Source organism: Lepidochelys olivacea, assembly GCF_965140295.1.
Source record: "Lepidochelys olivacea isolate rLepOli2 genome assembly, chromosome: 8".
Taxonomy (NCBI): domain Eukaryota; kingdom Metazoa; phylum Chordata; order Testudines; family Cheloniidae; genus Lepidochelys; species Lepidochelys olivacea.
The window spans coordinates 76,568,114-76,586,804 of NC_140418.1; the positions used below are offsets into that span (position 1 = coordinate 76,568,114).

General features: G+C 41.8%; 1 protein-coding gene across 5 annotated transcripts in view; it reads right to left on the minus strand.

Moving 5' to 3' along the window:
* Positions 1-3,902: 3,902 nt before the first annotated feature.
* LRRC8D (leucine rich repeat containing 8 VRAC subunit D) overlaps positions 3,903-18,691 on the minus strand; it is a 90,023-nt gene continuing 75,234 nt past the window's right edge. For 3 of the 5 annotated variants that reach the window (XM_084637461.1, XM_084637459.1, XM_084637460.1), the window contains one exon: positions 8,620-11,521. In XM_084637461.1, the coding sequence (XP_084493587.1) occupies positions 8,946-11,519 (2,574 nt within the window). In that variant the 5' untranslated portion in view covers positions 11,520-11,521 and the 3' untranslated portion in view covers positions 8,620-8,945. Of the gene's footprint in view, positions 11,522-18,691 lie in introns of all 5 variants that reach the window. The other 2 variants (XM_084637463.1, XM_084637462.1) reach the window with 1 other exon arrangement.

The window sequence follows — 18,691 nt, forward strand, 5'->3', positions numbered from 1 at the left end:
GCTGGGGAAACTACCCTAAGGGCGATCCTGGGTGTTCTTATCGTTTCAAGTTGCACCATACAGATGTTCACTGAACAGACATTGCATTAAAGTGGCGGGAAGAGATGCTTGTAGAAACGTCTACAATTTTTAAGACCTTAAGAGCAGAGACAAGATAGGTTAGGTAATATCTTTTATTGAACCAACCTCTGTTGGTGAGAGAGACAAGCTTTCGAGCTTACACAGAGCTCTTCTTCGAGTCTGGGAAACTTAGAATGTCACAGCTAAATATAAGATGGAACAGATAGTTTAGCAGGAGCAGATAACACACAAACACACAGAATTGGTTGTTGACAGATGACTCACCTGTGCACATTTATTTGCAATACAAATTCAGGTAGAAAAAAATCTCAACTAAAGCTTTTTTGTTTGTGTGTACAACTTGTTGCATCGATTTCAAGTTAAGCAGAACCAGACTTGATCTGTGCTTGAATGAGACCTGCTGCAGAACATTGTGGAGGTGATTTAGCTGGTGGCATTCTTCCCAATCAGTCATTACTAAACCAATCACTCAGCATTACCCAAGGTATCAAGGGGCAATGTGACGTTGGAGACATCCACTTTACATAAGACAGAAAACTGGGGTCCTGACCCCTTGTAGTTATTAAAGATCTTCAGCCCTAAGGGGAATGGATGCAGCCTGGCTGAATTCCAGTTTGCTTAATTATATTCTCACTGCCTAAGATTCCACCTGTGGTTATAAACAGATATTGGCTCTTCAACTCCTGTCCTAAAGAATTGTGTAGTGATGGTGTACTGCACATGGTCAATTGCCAAAATTACATCCCAGAGTTGGTTGCATTTCATTAACAAGAAGGCAAGGGGGTATTCCTTTAGATGTGTTGTATATCCACCCTTTTCCCTGGAATATATACATGGCTGTAAATTGTCTTTTTGCAAATCTATTTGTGAGTTTAGTTCTAAAGCTCCACCTATGCTACAAATACAGCCATTACAGGGAATGTCGTTAAACCATAGGGATCCCTCAACATGGTTAAAGGGAGGCTGACTAGCTGTGCAAATGCCAGTTTGCAATTCCAGCCTGCTCATATGTCACATTAATGTACATACTCAGTTTCAGCAGAATTCAGAAATGTTTTGTTCCCTTAGTTTAAGAACTCAAGAGAGATCTGTATAACTACATTTATCCAGTATCAACTGGTCACTGTTCTGTAGCATTAAAATACCTAATGGGTTGCAAAGAATTTCCTAAGCTGAATGTTAACTGTGCCATTTACATTGGCTACCATTGTGGACTAAAAAAAAACAAACTAGGAAAAATTTGAGTTCGTGCCCCCCTTAATCTTTCAATTCTGGTAATCTTAAGGATTACTCGTAACAAAAGTTTGCACAACATTTTTAATTAGACAACGTCTATTTAAATAAAAGGACCTAGACTGACTTTTTGTTGGGCAAGTGCCAGTTTTGCAGTTTAAACCTGCCTGTAGGCTGTAGTAATCTGTGCACCCAGTTTGAGCAAGATCTGTAAACATGCCGCTCCCTTGAAGTACTCAAAACAGAACTGTGTAACTGCTTTCATGCAGTATCAACTGGGAAATCTTCTGTCCTTCTATTGCACCAAGATTCTAATTGCTTGGAATGGGATGGCCCAAGCCAAATGTTAGGAAGACAGCAATCTATTATGAGCTATGACTATGCTACTTTATTATCTAAATCAAATAGTTTCTTTACTTGCGCACAAGAATAGGACTTGGCATCGCCTACACTGCAAATACAACTATGTCAATGGACTCTGTTGTCTATCTGCAGCTAGCAAGAAAACTCTTGCATTTCTATTTATACAGGTACTTATATGGCCTCACTGCCATAGTATCTGAACATGTCACATTCATTAATAGATTTTACCTTTACGGCAGACTGGTGTGTTAGGGAAGTACTATCTCCATTTTATAGATGGGGAACTCAGGTAGAGGAAAACATACATGATTTTCTCAAGGTCAGACAAAGTCTGTGCCTAAACTAGGAAATGAACCCAGATCTCCTAAGTGCTAAATCCAATGCTTTATCCACTAAGCCATCCTTCTTACCTGGTTCTAGACTTCCCCATAATGATCCACATATGAATGCCCCCCACCCCCAGGTTAATTATTGTATTTCTTTGTACTTAGGCAACCTGATATAGTTGGTTCAGAACAGCAACCCATAAGTTCAGCAACATAGCTGATGCCCCATAGCTCTACATTTTGCACTGGATTACCAGGTCAAATTCAAGATTTCAGTCCTCCTCTTCAAAACCCTCCATGGGATTGTCCCAAGTGACCTGAGGGACTGTTGCGTTCTGCACAATCCTGGCTTCCTGCAACAGCTACATTCCACCAGACCCATGGAATAGCTATCCTCAAATATTAAACTCTGGCACATGAGTGCTATTTTCCTGGTGATTGAGGATTGAAATCTGGAACTCACTCCTACAAGAGATTCGGATGACTACTAACCCCAGAATTTTCAGAAGTAAATACAAATGCCATTGCTTTGACCCACTATTCTGGCAGTAATACCACATTAAAAATAAAACCCCGAAAATGAGAAAACTAACAAACACACACATAAAACCCCCCAAAACCCCAACACCAAGTAAACAAAGCCCAGTTGCTCTCTGTATACGTATGCTATATAATTTTGGCAGGTGCTCAGCTACCAGTGATGGAGGCCCTACTGAAACCTATCCAGACAGTGACTGACCATTGCTAGGTGTAGCCCAGGCTAGGGCTCTTAAGGTTCCCTGAGATTTTTGTGACCAACTGAACAAAAAAACCACTCGACATTGTTGCATGGATCAGAGCCTCCCCTCTCAACACAGGAGCAGATCACATGAGACTGGAAAACCAGCTGGTTGTAATTAATACAGCAGCCAAACACCATTTTCATGATTACTACGATTTTAAATTTTGAAATGCTCAATTTTTGACATTAATAAATGAAAAGAGGAAAAGGTTAATTAGATTAAATCTTGTGATGTATTTCTGGCAGGGTATTCCACTTGGAAAATAAAATTGTTTTAACATGAACATATTATAGTGACTTAGTGAACACAATGGGTAATATTTCCCTCTTCAAACAAAGATACACATGACTGATGATGAAGATAATTCAAGAAGTGGAATATGATCTGATTTCCTTGTCTGACACAAAGTCATATACATTTAACAAAATACTGGATATCCTTTCTAGACCAGGGCCAGAACCTTCAGACATGGGGAGTACTGGATCACCAGGGGGCACCATACCCAAGGGCAGGTTGAAACATTAGTGAAATAAGTGGTGCCACCTTACGTAGAATATGACCTGCTTTGTGCTGATTACCCTGTGATGATAACTTGATCATCAAGATGTTTCCTGATTTTTCATGGTGCTGGCTGCTGGCAGGGGTACATTACAGTTCCCCACTTCCTCTTATTTCCTTCCTTCCCCAACAGCAAATGTCTATCTGGCCTTCTCCTGAGTCCCCTTGCAAAGACCTTGTCAGGGTTCCCGCTCTGCTCTGAACTCTAGGGTACAGATGTGGGGACCCCCCATGAAAGACCTCCTAAGCTTATTTCTATCAGCTTAGGTTAAAACTCCCCCAAGGCACAAATTATTTGCCCTTGGACGGTACGCTGCCACCACCAAGTGATTTAACAAAGAATCAGGACCACTTGGAGTTCCTATTCCCCCAAAATATCACCCCAAGCCCTTACACCCCCCTTTCTGAGGAGGCTTGAGAATAATATCCTAACCAATTGTTTACAAAGTGATCACAGACCCAAACCCCTGGGTCTCAGGATAATAGAGAAATCAGTCAGGTTCTTAAAAGAAGGATTTTATTTTTAAAAAAGATAAAAATCACCTTTGTAAAATCAGGATGGAAAATAACTTTACAGGGTAACAAAAGATTCAAAAACACAACAGAACTTCCTCTAGGCTTAGTTTCAAAGTTACAAAAAACAGGAATAAACCTCCCTCCAGCAAAGTAAAAATTCACAAGCAGAACAAAAGATAATCGAACACGCCTTGCCTGGCTTTTACGTACAATTTTTGTAATATGAGAGACTTTTAGGATGGTTTATAGAAGGAGTTTTCTGACCTGATGCTTCTCTGCTTCCCAAGAGAACACACAAAACAAAGCCTTCTCCACCCCCAAGATTGGAAAGTATCTTCTTTCCCCATTGGTCCTTTTGGTCAGGTGCCAACCAGGTTATTTGAGCTTCTTAACCCCTTACAGGTAAGGAGGAATTCTAAGCTACCCTAGCTGTATGGTGATGACAGACCTACACTAGCTCTGGATATTGTCCCTTTTCCCCCTGAAGAGCCCACCCCTCCAAGGGAGTGGCAGAGCAATTTGGGCAGGGGGAAACTTAGGTGGAGTAGTGGCTTGGAAGTATACATCCTGAACCTCTGGCTTTACTGCAAGGGAGACAGTCAACTAGTTTGTAAAGAGCATGACCTCTGCTTGAACTGGCCTCTCTCTAGGCAACCTGTTACATTTGTAGTGGGATGTTTGCATGTCCAGCAAAGAAGTTGGAAACAGAGTAAAAATTCCAGACAAGTTACATTTATAGATCTTTAAAGAATTTTGTAAATCCTTTAGGTGATGAGCACTGTCTTAATTTTATAGCATTAAGATGCTCATTTTAGAAGACCTGGTGAATTGACTGCCAAACTCTATAAAAGGCAAACATATCCTAGAGAATCTCCCTCTGGAATGCACAGGATTTGAGGAAGAAAATAATTCCTCTAGCCAAATGAAAGGGGCTCCCAGTGACAAAAATTTGTATATGGCAATGGGAAAGTTATCATCAAAAAGTATTCCTGTATACACTAGTTTTCCCCCCACCTAATCCTTAGAGGACTACACAGCCTCATTTACTATTGTACAGCAAGAGGCCATGTTCAAGTCTACCCTACCCTAGTAAAGAACTCTCCACACCTGTTTATTTTTAGAAACACCAAAACATTCTCTAGGGTTGGAATTCCTGAAACTGGGGATTTGACTGCGTAATAGAACAGATAGGGAGAGGGTTTGTAATATTTTCTCCTAAAAAAAAAAAAAAAAAAGTACGTGTCTTTTGAAGTCTTATTTTGGAAGAGGGATGGCTTCAAGGCTTTAAACAGGACATAGTCAGATTAGAAACGGGAAAATAATGGGGAAAACTAACCACTTCATGTATGATGAGGAAGACTACCTTTTCCTCCCCTTCTGAAAAGGTTCTCTTTGAATTAAGAACTGCTGCTATGCTAAGTAAAGGTCAGGATTGAAATCACCTCCTCACTAAAGAAAAAATTTGAGTGTTTCAGAGGAAGCTGAGTGACAAGGCTCAGTTGGCTGAAAGAATTAGCCCTCAAGGTCAAGGCAATGGTCTAGTTCTACAGAACCAAGTTATGGGGGTTTTTAACTGTAAGCTGGAGCAGTGGGAATATGGACTACTTGCAACTGGCAGTGGTGAACTTCCAGAAGGTGATTGATGGCCACGTGCTTTGCTATGCTGAGGGAAGCTCTCATGTAGGAGGTCTGCTGCTCCAGGGTGAGCTCTGCAGGTTTTTAGGAAAGTGGCATTTTCCTCCTTAAGTTCTGCTGCCACTACTGGTCATCCCAAGCCTGTAGCACTATCCTGTCCCATCGGTCCATGCCTGTTGGTCAAGCCCAGAAAAAGCAGCAGTCCACTGAATGAAGCATTCCATGTAAAGGTCTAGGAGAAGTGTCTGCTCAATGTGAGCCTCATCCCTTGGTGCCTTACTGCCTGGTTGTGAGGTCATTGCACAACTGTACACAGACCTGTAGTGGCCTGTTTATAGTCATCACCATGATTGCAGAGCTCACCAGTGCTTCATGCTGCCTCACAGAGCTTTAAAGAAGGCATTGGCTTGCAAAGCCCAATGTATGATGGGGTGAAAGGAGAGGAATCATGGCAAATACATAGTTTGACCCAAGCCTCAGAATTCTAGTGCCTTTCCGTAGGTATCCCCATGACGATCAGGGTACAGATACCCCCAGGGATATGACTCCAAAGAATAAATAACTGAATCAACTGGTTGTATATAATGTTATTATGTATAAAAATATGTTGAGTAAGGTCTTTTATGGAAGCTTGTAATGTTCTGAGGTTGATGGTCATCACAAGATATGTATAGACATAGTGGTTATGAATTTATGTATATAGAGAACTGGGTTCTTAAAGCTTTACCTCCATCTCACAGCAGGGGAATGGTCAGCCAAGCAAGAAAGGGCTGCTTCCTGACCCAATGAGACTAGCCCCAAACACTTAGCATTGTTCAACCCAGAAAAAGACAAATGATGGGCCGCAAAGTTAATGGGAGAACACAGACACCCCGGCTAGAATTTCCCCACCCACATAACCATGGTCACCATGCCAGGAGGAAAAAAAAGGAAAAAAGTCTTTTTGAAAAGGAGGCTTGAAACTGAGCTCTTGATCCAGAACTGGAGGAACAGTCTTGAAGGTTGGGAGGAGATAGTGGCTGCCTGTCAATGCTGGATCCCCTGTATGGAGGTGGTCATGCTGGGAAATTGTTCAATGGCAGTAGGTAACTTGTGTTAGAAAAGGAAATTTATATAATATAGAAGTGCAAAGCTTGAAGTTGTGTCTTTATGTTTATTTTCTCTGTAACTGGTGTTTGCTTTCCCTTATTATTTCATCTTTGAATCAGTGATTTTTCTATTAAATAAACTTCTTTATTTTTACCCCAAGGCAGTCTCTGGTGTACAAACTGTGTGGAGTGTGTGTGCCCAAATAAGCTGGTGTTGGGGGTCAGGTTTCATACCTTTGGAGTGATGAACCAGAGGGGGAAGTCTGAGTGTCTGGTAGACAAGAACTCAGGGTGGACGGATTTGGGAACTCTTAGGTTTGGAAGGGCCATCAGGTGACAAGGGCCATCAGGTGACACCAGCCTGCAAGTGACAACGAGGCTGGTACAGGCCAGGTTGAGACCTTTATGCTTGGGGGTGGGCTACTGGTGCCAGGGTTCTGAGCCATAGCAGCACAGCATTATGGCACCCGAAGTTCCAAGATGGGCACTGACAGAGCACCTTACTGGCCTGAGCGATCCTCAAAATGTCACAGTCCCATAATGCAAACACTCCCAGAAAGCACTGAGCACAGAAGCAGAGCAATGCACCATGGGATGCCTGACCAGAATGCTGAATGCTTGTTTCAAAACACTGCTGTGCTCTATGGTAGAACTGATATAAGGCAAAACCTACCTTAATCACGAGGTAATAATGTCATGCGTCTGAACCGCTCATGCAACACTTGTTGCAGATCACTTAACACAGATACACAAAACCGGAAGCAAGTTTCAAATGCAGACATGCCCTTATTTACAGTGACATGAATCGGGAGTAGCTCTACAGAAGTCAGTGGAGTTCCACCACAGCAGCACTGGTGCATGAGGAGAATCAGGCCCTTGGATTTTAGTAAGGCTGTAGCACAGTTCAGTACCCAACCACTCTTCAGTAGAGAACTGTTTTAGCCATTACAGGAGTCTAACTTGTAATCAGATCTCCCAGCACAGTAATTATTTCCATGTAGATGGCACTTAAGTGGACAAGCTTTGCAGCAGGTGATTTTGCAGATTAACAGTTTACACTTCTGCATTTACTTCTGTAGTGATTCAGGCAATGCTAAGTCAATTGAAAAACAATACACTCTGCTGGCTGCTTTTTCTCAATTTATTTCATGCCTCATCTGGCAAGTGTTTATAGATTCCTGTGCTAACATTTTCAATGCTTAAATGACCCCAAAATTGGATTTGTTTGGAGGAAGGATTATCTTGCGGCTAAAAGCACAGACTGTCAGGCCTCCTGTGTGCACCTGGGCAAGTCATAGCCTTTTTGTGTCTCACATTCCACAATTGAGAAATAGGGCTGATTCCCACCTCCTTTGCGCAGGTGTTGTAAGACAAAACATTCATTAGTACTTCTAGAGCATGGTGAGATTTCTGGATGGAAGGCTCTGCAGAGGAGTAAAGCAGCAGTAGTAAAACCACTGTATCTTTATCTAAAGACCTTCCACCATCACCTTGCAAAACAATTCAAAATGATGAAGTTCAGTACCTGTCCTAGGGCCAATCCAACAGTTTAGTTGTAGAGATCTACATTTGACCATCTATCACCACTCCAGTTAGCAGTATCTGGGAGCACAGTGGGGCAACACAAATCAGTTCTGAAATGTGGAAAGGCCTTCACTGCTTAGCAGAAATTGCACTGTGTGCAAAGGACGAGGGCTCTAGTACTGGTGGATTATGATGGGAATCCCATCCAAAAAATCAGGCCTTGTTGGTGAGGGATGTGGAGAGCTTTGGTCCCACAAGCAAATCACATACCCCTTTGTAAAACAATTGGAAGTTTTGCAGCAGTTCACAACATCAAATGCAGACATACGTCCTCAGTTAGTGAGGCAGCAGCTACAAAGATTAGTTTCCTTAAAAATGTATGAGAATTAACACTACATTACACACCAATGTGCATTGCAAGTGCTTTTAGGATAATACTGTAGTAGAAACCACTTACTTTTGTGCATTATTGGGGGGGGTGGGGGAAATAAAGTCCAGACATTAAAGAATAACTTATATAGTAAGAAAAAGGTCATCAATTTAATCCATCATTTACTTTAAGCAGGCAAGCAATTTGTAAACATTCAAAAGCGGCAGCATCCAAGTTACAAACAATTTAAAAGAAAAAGAATTGAGATTAAGGGTTTTTTCTTTCAAAAAAATTGGAAATGATCATTTAAAATGCTACAAACACTGAACACTCAGTTACATCACCTATCATCCTGCTAATAGTTCTTTCTTATAAAGATTCCAGTATTTCTAAAATTCATGATCTTGTAATAACTTGTACATTAGCATTTGCTGCTTGGAAGTCAGTTGCTTGAGGATTACACCTGTTTTTAAATTCCATTAGCAAAGGTGATGCTTGTGTCTTGATTCAATACTTCTTTAACTTCTGAAGGCAAAGTGTCAAAGAGGTGATCTTCCACAACAAGCCCGCTTTTCCTGAGAAGCCGACATTGTCCTAGCATAGCTGGTAGCCGATCTAAGCAGTTTCCCTTCAGTTCCAGGTGAGTTAGCTGCACGAGCTGACCAATTTTATCTGGGATCGAGGTAATACAGTTTTGCCCCAGACTCAAAGTCCTTAATTTCACACATTTAAACAACTGTTTTGGCAAAATATCCACTTTGTTTCCTGTGATATGCAAATGCTGCAGATTTTGAAGCAATCCAATTTCCATTGGAATTGCTGCAATTGAGTTGTAGCTTACATCTAAGCATCTGAGTTTCTGTAAACTGAACACTGCGACTGGCAAGGATTCGAGTTTGTTATTGGAGAGATAAAGTGACTCCAAGTTCTTTACATGGGTAATGGAGGAAGGAATGTTGACTATTTTATTGTGCCACAACTTTAAGCAAGTAAGTCTTTTTAAGTGCTGGAAGCTGATGACTTCTTCAATTGTGCGTATGCTATTTGATTTTAAATCCAGATCCTGTAAATTAGACAGACTGAAAATGGCATGTGGAATTCTCTCCAGTTCACAGTTCTGTAGTTCTAACTCAGCTACATTCATCATTTTCTTAAGGCTATTCAGTACCACAAGCTTGGTGCCATCATTGTGAATTACTAGTTTTGTTAGATGCGGTGCCACATCTGTGATATTGGTGGGGACTTTGGTCAAATTGCTCTTCACATGGAGAATTTTAAGGTGTCTTAACTCTCTGAGAGATTCAAGCCCTATCATCTTATTGTTTTCAGAATTCAAGTTGCCTATCAAGTATAACTCACGGAGATTTTTGAGCAAATACACCCAAGCAGGAATTTCTGCAACATCTGTGAATTTCACGTGAAGGCATCTCAAGTTGTCACGGAGGAAGCTGAAAGCAGTCTGCTCAACCTTTGCAGGGCAGTGACAGAGATGAAGCTCTTGAAGGTTGGTCATCTGGGAGATTTTAGCTGGGATTTTTGCTTCAGGAATCAGCTCAAGTTTCAGCACATCCAGGTCTGTCAGATCAAACACTGCATCAGGGACCCCTGATAGCATGAAGAGATGCAGCTCTTGCTTATCCTGTGCATTGCGGGAGACATGCTGCCGAAGTTTTTCAAATGTCCACTCGTGGTTTAAACTAATTTCACGCAGCTTGTTTTCACTTACCTCTGACAAGAAGACACCAAATCTCTTGGAGTACAACTGGTCATACTGATCTACCATGTGCAAAAGAAATGCAAAATCGTTTTTGACATCAGGAATATCACTGAAGCTGCTCTCTTCTCTGACCTTCTCAAAGGAATATTCTTTTAAGGGTATTCTAAACAACCAGAAGAGTGTGTACAGACAGACAAAACCATACACACAAATGAGAGAAATGTAGCTGATAAGCAGCTTTTTCAACATGTAAGCCATATTGTGTGTACACTCAAATTCCTTATAGCCAGTCAAATGCTCCACTTTTGGCTTGCAGTTGTGCTCAAAACTAATCTCGTTTACAAAGTTAGCTGTGTAGCAAAGAATAAATATGAACTTGACTGTCTTGATGACTGTCTGGACAACATAGAGTTTATAAATCAAGTCACTGTCCTCCACATGGGCTCGGAATTTTCGAACTTTTTCAAACAGGGCTTTGGCTTGTTCTCCATCTTTTTTATCTAAAATAGTCATGCTGGGAACCTCAATAACTGGCTTTTCAGCTGAAAACTTGAAGCCAGTCTTGGTTATCATGGGCGTACTAGCACTTGGGCTTCCTTCATCACTGCTAGTGGAAACGTGCTTTGGCAGGGATTGGGCACCCGTTAGTCTCTGTTTGTTCTCCTCAGAGTCCTCACATGCTGTTTCAGATAATGCTTTTGTAGTCCAAGGGGATTCAAAACACTTTCCTAATATAGACACAAAATGTTCAATTTTTGAGCATGTTTTGGGATATTTAAACCAAAAATTGCTACTGACCATTAAAATAATAGTATGTATGAGAGCAAGATAGGGAAAATACTTTGAATACCAAGGAAGAGCCAAATGATAGCACATCTGGTTAATAAATATATATTGCTGATAATCCAAATTGGTTTTTCGGCCTGAAGAATCCTGTTTCTCATTCTTCGGCTCCTGATTTGATACAGTAGATTGCAACTGAGAATAGGTCGTTCTGCTTAGTGGTATGTCTGGTGTTATGGTAGGTGCACTTTCAAAGGAAACTGTTCTCATTGCCATTCCTTTATCTTGATCAGTGGTTGTTTCAAATCCTGGTGTAACATCAGCATTCCCTGATATGCTGGGTTGTGCTTTTGAATTTACAGCAGACTGCAATACTGGCAAGCAGACCACCTGATCTTTGGTCAGCTGCATGGTTCCAGCAAAGATGGCAACCATTAGCATAACAACAGCAAGATAATCCATAAATACATCCCACCATGGTTTCAGGATGCGATAAGTTGGCTGAATGTCATTAAGTGATGCAACTTCTGCAAGGGTAAACATTCCTGAAACAAAACAAAACATACGTTACTATCATTTGTTGTTGACAGACTGGTATAATTTTTTTTCTGTTGAACAGCATAACATCACAAGATATGTAGAATCTGAAAAAGTTTTCCACTGCTCTTTGTATTTTGTTGAATTGTACGCTATTGTCCACCACCCCATAAAATGGAAGCAAGCCAGGCAGGATCCTTTCAAGGGTGTACGGTGTCTCTAGAATAATAAAAACAACAACAAAATCTCTCTCTTTACTTACTGTCAAATTATACTTAGAGAGAGCCACCACTTAATATTACAAGAGTGAAAGGTTTGCACTGTATGATATAACTATCTGGACTGTTAAGAGCTGTCGTTGATATATTTTAAAAACGTGACTAGCAAATAGAATATACCTTGTGAAAATCAGTTTCTGTAAAAGTGATTGGACTGTGTACTTTGAATATGCACTATATTAGTGTTAATTAAAAATATTTTAAATAATAAAAAATAGAAAACATTTTGCAAAACACTCTGCACTCTCTTATAACAATATGACAAAACCTCTCATTTCCAATTCATTCAAATAAGCTAAAAAAAAAATCAATAAATTTCATTCCTTTGCTATCCGATCCTTTTCCTTAGGTATCACCACTCATGTCTTAGCAATGTTAATGTTTCAACTATTATATAAAAATACTACACTAAAAGAGCTGCTTTCAATATTTTTATTTATTTTATAGCAAGATATTCAAACTATTTAAAATAGTCTGGAAAATGGATATTTCTCAGTTAATGAAAATTAAAAAAAAGACAATCTGGAAATCAGTTTAGATAGCAAACTAGTTGCAAGACTTATTTTTCCAATTAAATTTTATCCATTGCTACCTGGAACTGTAAATCTGATTTGGATTCCCACCCAGTCCTTGTTGTAGCATAGTTTACTGCCCATCAAATAGGCTGTTTCCTTTTATTATTATGCAGTCTGGAGGGTTGAACTTATCTGTGCAAAGAATAAACTTCCCTTGCAACCAGGATGTGGTTTAACTGTTTTATTCATGACTAAAATTTGTAATTTCTACTGTAATTGTGTAGTGCATGTGTCACATGCATCACATAGACCCACACAAGCGGCGGGGAGGGTGGGGGAGAGGAGAGGAAGGGAAATCTGTATCACATAGTCAGTTTAACATAGTAGGAGTAGCTAATGGTGAGAATGGCCAGTCAGGATACTAGGAGAATCCAAAGCAGACAGGCCTAGGATGGACCAGCTGGGTTAATTATTTTAACAGTGTGGCAGTTCAGATCTATGCACAAGTACACCTCAGTTTGCTGTTTGTTACTTAGGGGGTACAGTCACAGGTGTACATGCACAGCATGTGATCACTTGGTTATTTCTAATCCATATTTCTTCATACTTGTCAAGTAAGCTTGGACGGAGTTTATAGCAGGACTGTATTTTAAGACACTGAATATCTGCAAGCCAAATAGTGTAATTAATAGTTGCCTCTTGCTCACATCAGTGTGCAGAACTCAAACTGGCCACATTCCATTTGGCCAACTTCTTACAAAAAGAGTTCACCTTTAGGCTGAGAATGAGCAGGTGACATTTCAGCCAAAGCCAAATTTTAGTCAGAAAGTTATAGGCACCTGAAAATAGGGGCCCAGAATGGAAGAGTCAGAGGCATCATGCTGCTACAACTACCTACACTGTAGCCAGAACACGAAAGCCAGGGCCCACATCATCACCTCCTGTGGGGAAACTCTCAGGAAGCAGCTTTGTGGGAGGCAGTCTTCCATGAGGATCTGTACGAGGGGATGAGGACAGCATGTTCCTTTCTCCTTCCCTCTTTCTGTCAAAACAAGGTGTGGGGGCCACCCACAAACCTGGTGGATCTAGTCATCTGCTTAGCGACCCAGTACCTCCAGACTGATGCTGGCCTTCACTGACACCATCCACTCAACGTGGCTTCCTGGAGCCATTTTACCAAGGATTCCTGCACCCATGAATGCTTTGGGGGAATCCCAAAGCAAACAGCCTCCACAGTAAAGAGAATATATCCCCAGGCTGGAAAGGCCCACTATTGCTCCAACTGAAGTCAATGACGAAACTCCTACTGACTTCAATGGGACCAGAACCAGGCACTGTATGTTAGTCATTTGTAATTTATATAGATAGATAAACATATAATGATCCTCCCCATCCCTCACGGCTGAGGTCACAGGTGGCACAATGGCCATCCCACCCAGCACGGGAAAGGAAAAGAATATTAATAATGTTTTTTCCTGTACAGATCTTTCAAAGGGGCTTTGAAATGAGGCTTCTGATGGTCTCAGATACTTTCTGCAAGGTCTGGTCTACACTAGAATTTTTATAAAATTTCTCCACCATGAACGGTAGCAGTGGTGAGACAGCTAGCAAAGACGGGCCACCAACAGCTACTGGTGCTTTGCCCATTGTCAGCTAGACCTACACTGAGCATGGTCAGCCGATGCAGAAGGCAGAGAACTAGCTGCCAGTCTATTCTACCATTCCCACCATTGTACTACTGCTACTGGGGGTAGTACAATAGCAGCATTTTTCTCAAAACCTTCCTTTTGTAGACACAGGCTAACTATGCTGAAAATGGTTTCATTCAGTCTATACTAGCAGAAGCCATTTTCAGATTAGGGGAACCTATTCCTAAAACCACTGCCACCAAGGGCTTAATTTCACAGTGTAGAAAGGATGCCACGAGAACATTTGTATAACACGGAAAACTGGCCACCATCAGCAAGTTAAGAGTCATCCAGGGAGCTGGGGGAGAAATGAGTAAAATAGAGACAGAGCACAAGAGTTCAAGTTGTTGTTTTTTTTTTTAAATAATTATAGACTTTGTCCTATGCACAAAATTATTTCAAAAATTTCAGTAAACTTGATAGTTGCTGTAATCCTCTTACTGTAGGCTGCAGCCAGTGTGATGTAACAAGAGCTTTACACAAGAACAGCATTCAGCTCTCTGAACAGCTCTCTTTTCTTTCAAGTTACTGAAACCCACAGAAGAACTGCTAAAAGTGGCAATACTTCAACAACAAAACTTCAAAAACAGACTCCAAGGAGAGACTGCTGAATTGGAATTAATTTGCAAACTGGATACAATTAACTTAGGCTTGAATAGAGACTGGGAGTGGATGGGTCATTACACAAAGTAAAACTATTTCCCCATGTTTATCCCATCCCCCACTGTTCCTCAGACGTTCTTGTCAACTGCTGGAAATGGCCCACCTTGATTATCACTACAAAAGGTCCTCCTCCCCCGGCTCTCGTGCTGGTAATAGCTCACCTTAAGTGACGACTCTGGTTACAGTGTGTATGGTAACACCCATTGTTTCATGTTCTCTATGTACATAAATCTCCCCACTGTATTTTCCACTGAATGCATCCGATGAAGTGAGCTGTAGCTCACGGAATCTTATGCTCAAATAAATTTGTTGGTCTCTAAGGTGCCACAAGTACTCCTTTTCTTTTTGCGAATACACACTAACACGGCTGCTAATCTGAAAGAAGAGCTGCTGTTTCAACAGAGATTAGCAGTTATGAAACATGGAAAATGATGTTATTTTACAATCTAAAATTCAGAATGTCATAAAAAGAGAGGCAGACAGTTTCTACCTAGTATTGTTGCGTCTAGGAACTGAAAACCAGCTCTCCTTTCCCCACCTCTAAAATATACACCTGAAAGGCGCCCTGAGTTAAAAACAAAAACAAAATAAAAAACCCACACAGTTCATAAGTCACATTCTGACAAGCCGCAAGTGAAGTTGATATATTCCACAACAAGTCTTCACTCTCCTCTTTCAGTTTCACTGAACTAAAACCATAAAAGTTGAACTCATACTTCAATGCTAATTTTTTACATTCCATCTATTGCAGATTTGGAGGATTTGAGACTTAAATTGAAGTCAGGACAGTAAGTTTGCCAAATACAACCCACTGTTTTTATGATTATTTTACTAAAAAGGCCAGCTTTAAGTACTTGTACAGTTTTAACATGTTTTTGTTCTATAGTTTGTAAATACCCTTTCATAAGCTGGAAAGCAATTTCTTTCACAACCATTTTTCATCTTCATTTTGGGGATAGGGATTAGGTTTGATGTTAATCTAAAATAGGAATATCAGACTCACTCTGCATTGGGGGACAAACTATAGTATAAATTTGGATCTGAGGCCTGGAGTTAGAAAACCAGGGGCATAAACAACACTTTGGCTATAGTAGGCTTCCTGTTGAAGTCAATGGGTGTTCTGTGCAAAGATCCAGGGCAGCCTATTCTGTAGGTTGGCATCTTAGAACATTGGAGAACACATACCATTTCATTGGAAAGCCAAGAACCAGATTTCTTGTGGTTAAATAAACCATCTACTTCTTGCCCTTGTGGTTCATCAGACACTGAATGGTAAACAGGCCTCCAGTCTCCCAGTCGAAGCACTGCTTTTTTGACACCATAGTCCAGGACTGAACTAGAAAGTCCTGGTTCCCGAAGATGTTTTTCAGTGATTTTCAATCCCTAGCACAGAGTTTAGAGGGCAGACACTTACTTTAAGCGTGTGTCGTTAAGTTCAGTTTTGATGTAAAACTAGTCATTTCAATTATTGCTATTACAACATGACAGCTTAATGCTACATACATAACTGGAATATACAAGAAAGCTATCTACAGGAAATCTTTGTATTTTGATGAATAACCTCCTCTCCTTACCTAAACCTTCCAACAAAATACTCATTGACTTGGCCAATCTAAATAGTCAAGATGATAGAATTTTATCTTAGCCCTGGCCTACACTATGAGTTTAGGTCGAATTAGCAGCATTAGATCGATTTAACCCTGCACCCGTCCACACAATGAAGCCATTTACTTCGACTTAAAGGGCTCTTAAAATCGATTTCTGTATTCCTCCCCCGATGAGGGGAGTAGCGCTGAAATTGACCTTGCCAGGCCAAATTTGGGGTAGTGTGGTTGCAATTTGACGGTATTGGCCTCTGGGAGCTAACCCAGAGTGCTCCATTGTGACCGCTCTGGCCATGCTCTCAACTCAGATGCACTGGCCAAGTAGACAGGAAAAGGCCCGCAAACTTTTGAATCTCATTTCCTGTTTGGCCAGTGTGGCAAGCTGCAGGTGAGTGCAGATCTCATCAGCAGAGGTGACCATGATGGAGTCCCAGAATTGCAAAAGAGCTCCAGCATGGACCAAACAGGAGGTACGGGATCTGATCGCTGTATGGGGAGATGCATATGTGCTATCAGAACTCCGTTCCAAAAGATGAAATGCCCAAACATTTGAAAAAAAATCTCCAAGGGCATGAAGGACAGAGGCTATAACAGGGACCCACAGCAGTGCTGCGTGAAACTTAAGGAGCTCAGGAAAGCCTACCAAAAAAAGAGAGAGGCAAATGGCCGCTCGGGGTCAGAGCCCCAGACGTTGCCACTTCTATGATGAGCTGCATGCCATTCTAAGGGGTGTAGCCACCACTACCCCACCCCTGTGCTTTGACTCCATCAATGGATTGTGCATTTTGGGGATGAGGAAGATGAGGAGGAGGAGGTTGAAGATAGCGCACAGCAAGTAAGCGGAGAAACCGTTTTCCCTGAGAGCCAGGAACTGTTTCTCAGCCTGGATCTGGAGCCAGTACCCCCCGAACCCACCCAAGGCGGGCTCCCAGACCCGCCAGGTGGAGAAGGGACCTCTGGTGAGTGTACCTTTGTAAATATAATACAAAAGCAGGCATGTTTAAAAGCAAGCATGTTTAATGATTGATTTGCGGCCAGTACAGCTACTGGAAAAGTCTGTTAACATGTCTGGGGATGGAGTGGAAATCCTCCAGGGACATCTCCATAAAGCTCTCCTGGATGTACTCCCAAAGCCTTTGCAAAAGGTTTCTGGAGAGGGCAGCCTTATTTCGACCTCCATGGTAGGACACTTTACCATGCCAGGCCAGTAGCACGTAGTCTGGTATCATTGCATGACAAAGCATGGTAGCGCATGGTCCCAGTGTTTGCTGGCATTCAAGCAACATCCGTTCTTTATCTCTCTGTGTTATCCTCAGGACAGTGATATCATTCATGATCACCTGGTTGAAATAGGGTAATTTTATTAAGGGGACATTCAGAGGTGGCCATTCCTGCTGGGCTGTTTGCCTGTGACTGAACAGAAATCTTCCCCGCTGTTAGCCACGCAGTGGGGGGAGGGGTGAAGCGATCATCCCAGAGAATTGGGTGGTGGGGTTTAGTTGGGTTTGTGCTGCATGTTAACCTGAAAACCACAGCCCCTCCTTTTAAATTGCCAACCCATTTTAAATGGCCAACCCAATGGCTGTTTGGTATGGGAAATGAGGGCGCTGCTGTTTGAAACCATTCCCACATGTTATGAAGGTTAAAGACGCCAAAAGATTGTGGCTTATCATGGCTGCCTGCAAGCTGAATTCTTTTGCCCGCCGGCCCTGCATGTGTGATCTCTCACACCAAACTGGCAGGCCCCCAATATAAGAGGCAAAATGCGACCTTGTACCGAATGCACATGTGCTATGTAATGTTAACAGCAAGGTTCACCCTGAAAGAGTCTACCCATTGTTCTCTAAAATGTGTCTTTTTAACTACTACTCTCCCTTTTTTTTTCCTCCCGCAGCTGCAAATGTTTCAATGCTCACACTATCATCTCCTTCCCAGAGGCTAGCGAAGATCAGAAGGCGAGAAAAAAGCAGTCGCGATGAAATGTTCTCTGAGCTCATGCAGCCCTCCCACACTGAAAGAGCCCAGCAGAACGCGTGGAGGCAGACAACGTTAGAGTCCAGGAAAGCACAATATGAACGCGAGGACAGGTGGCTGGTGGAAGATAATAAGTGGCTGGCTGAAGATGATAAGTGGCATCAGCTTGCTGACAGAAGGCAGGAGTCAATGCTGAGGCTACTGGAGGATCAAACGGATATGCTCCGGCTATGGTTGAGATGCAGGAAAGGCAGCATGAGCACAGACCGCCGCTACAGCTCCTGTGTAACCAACCGCCCTCCTCCCCAAGTTCCATAGCCTCCTCACCCATACTCCCAAGAATGCAGTGGGGGGCCTCCGGGCACCCAACCACTCCACCCCAGAGGACTGCCCAAGTAACAGAAAGCTGGCATTCAATAAGTTTTAAAGTGCAGTGTGGCCTTGTCCTTCCCTCCT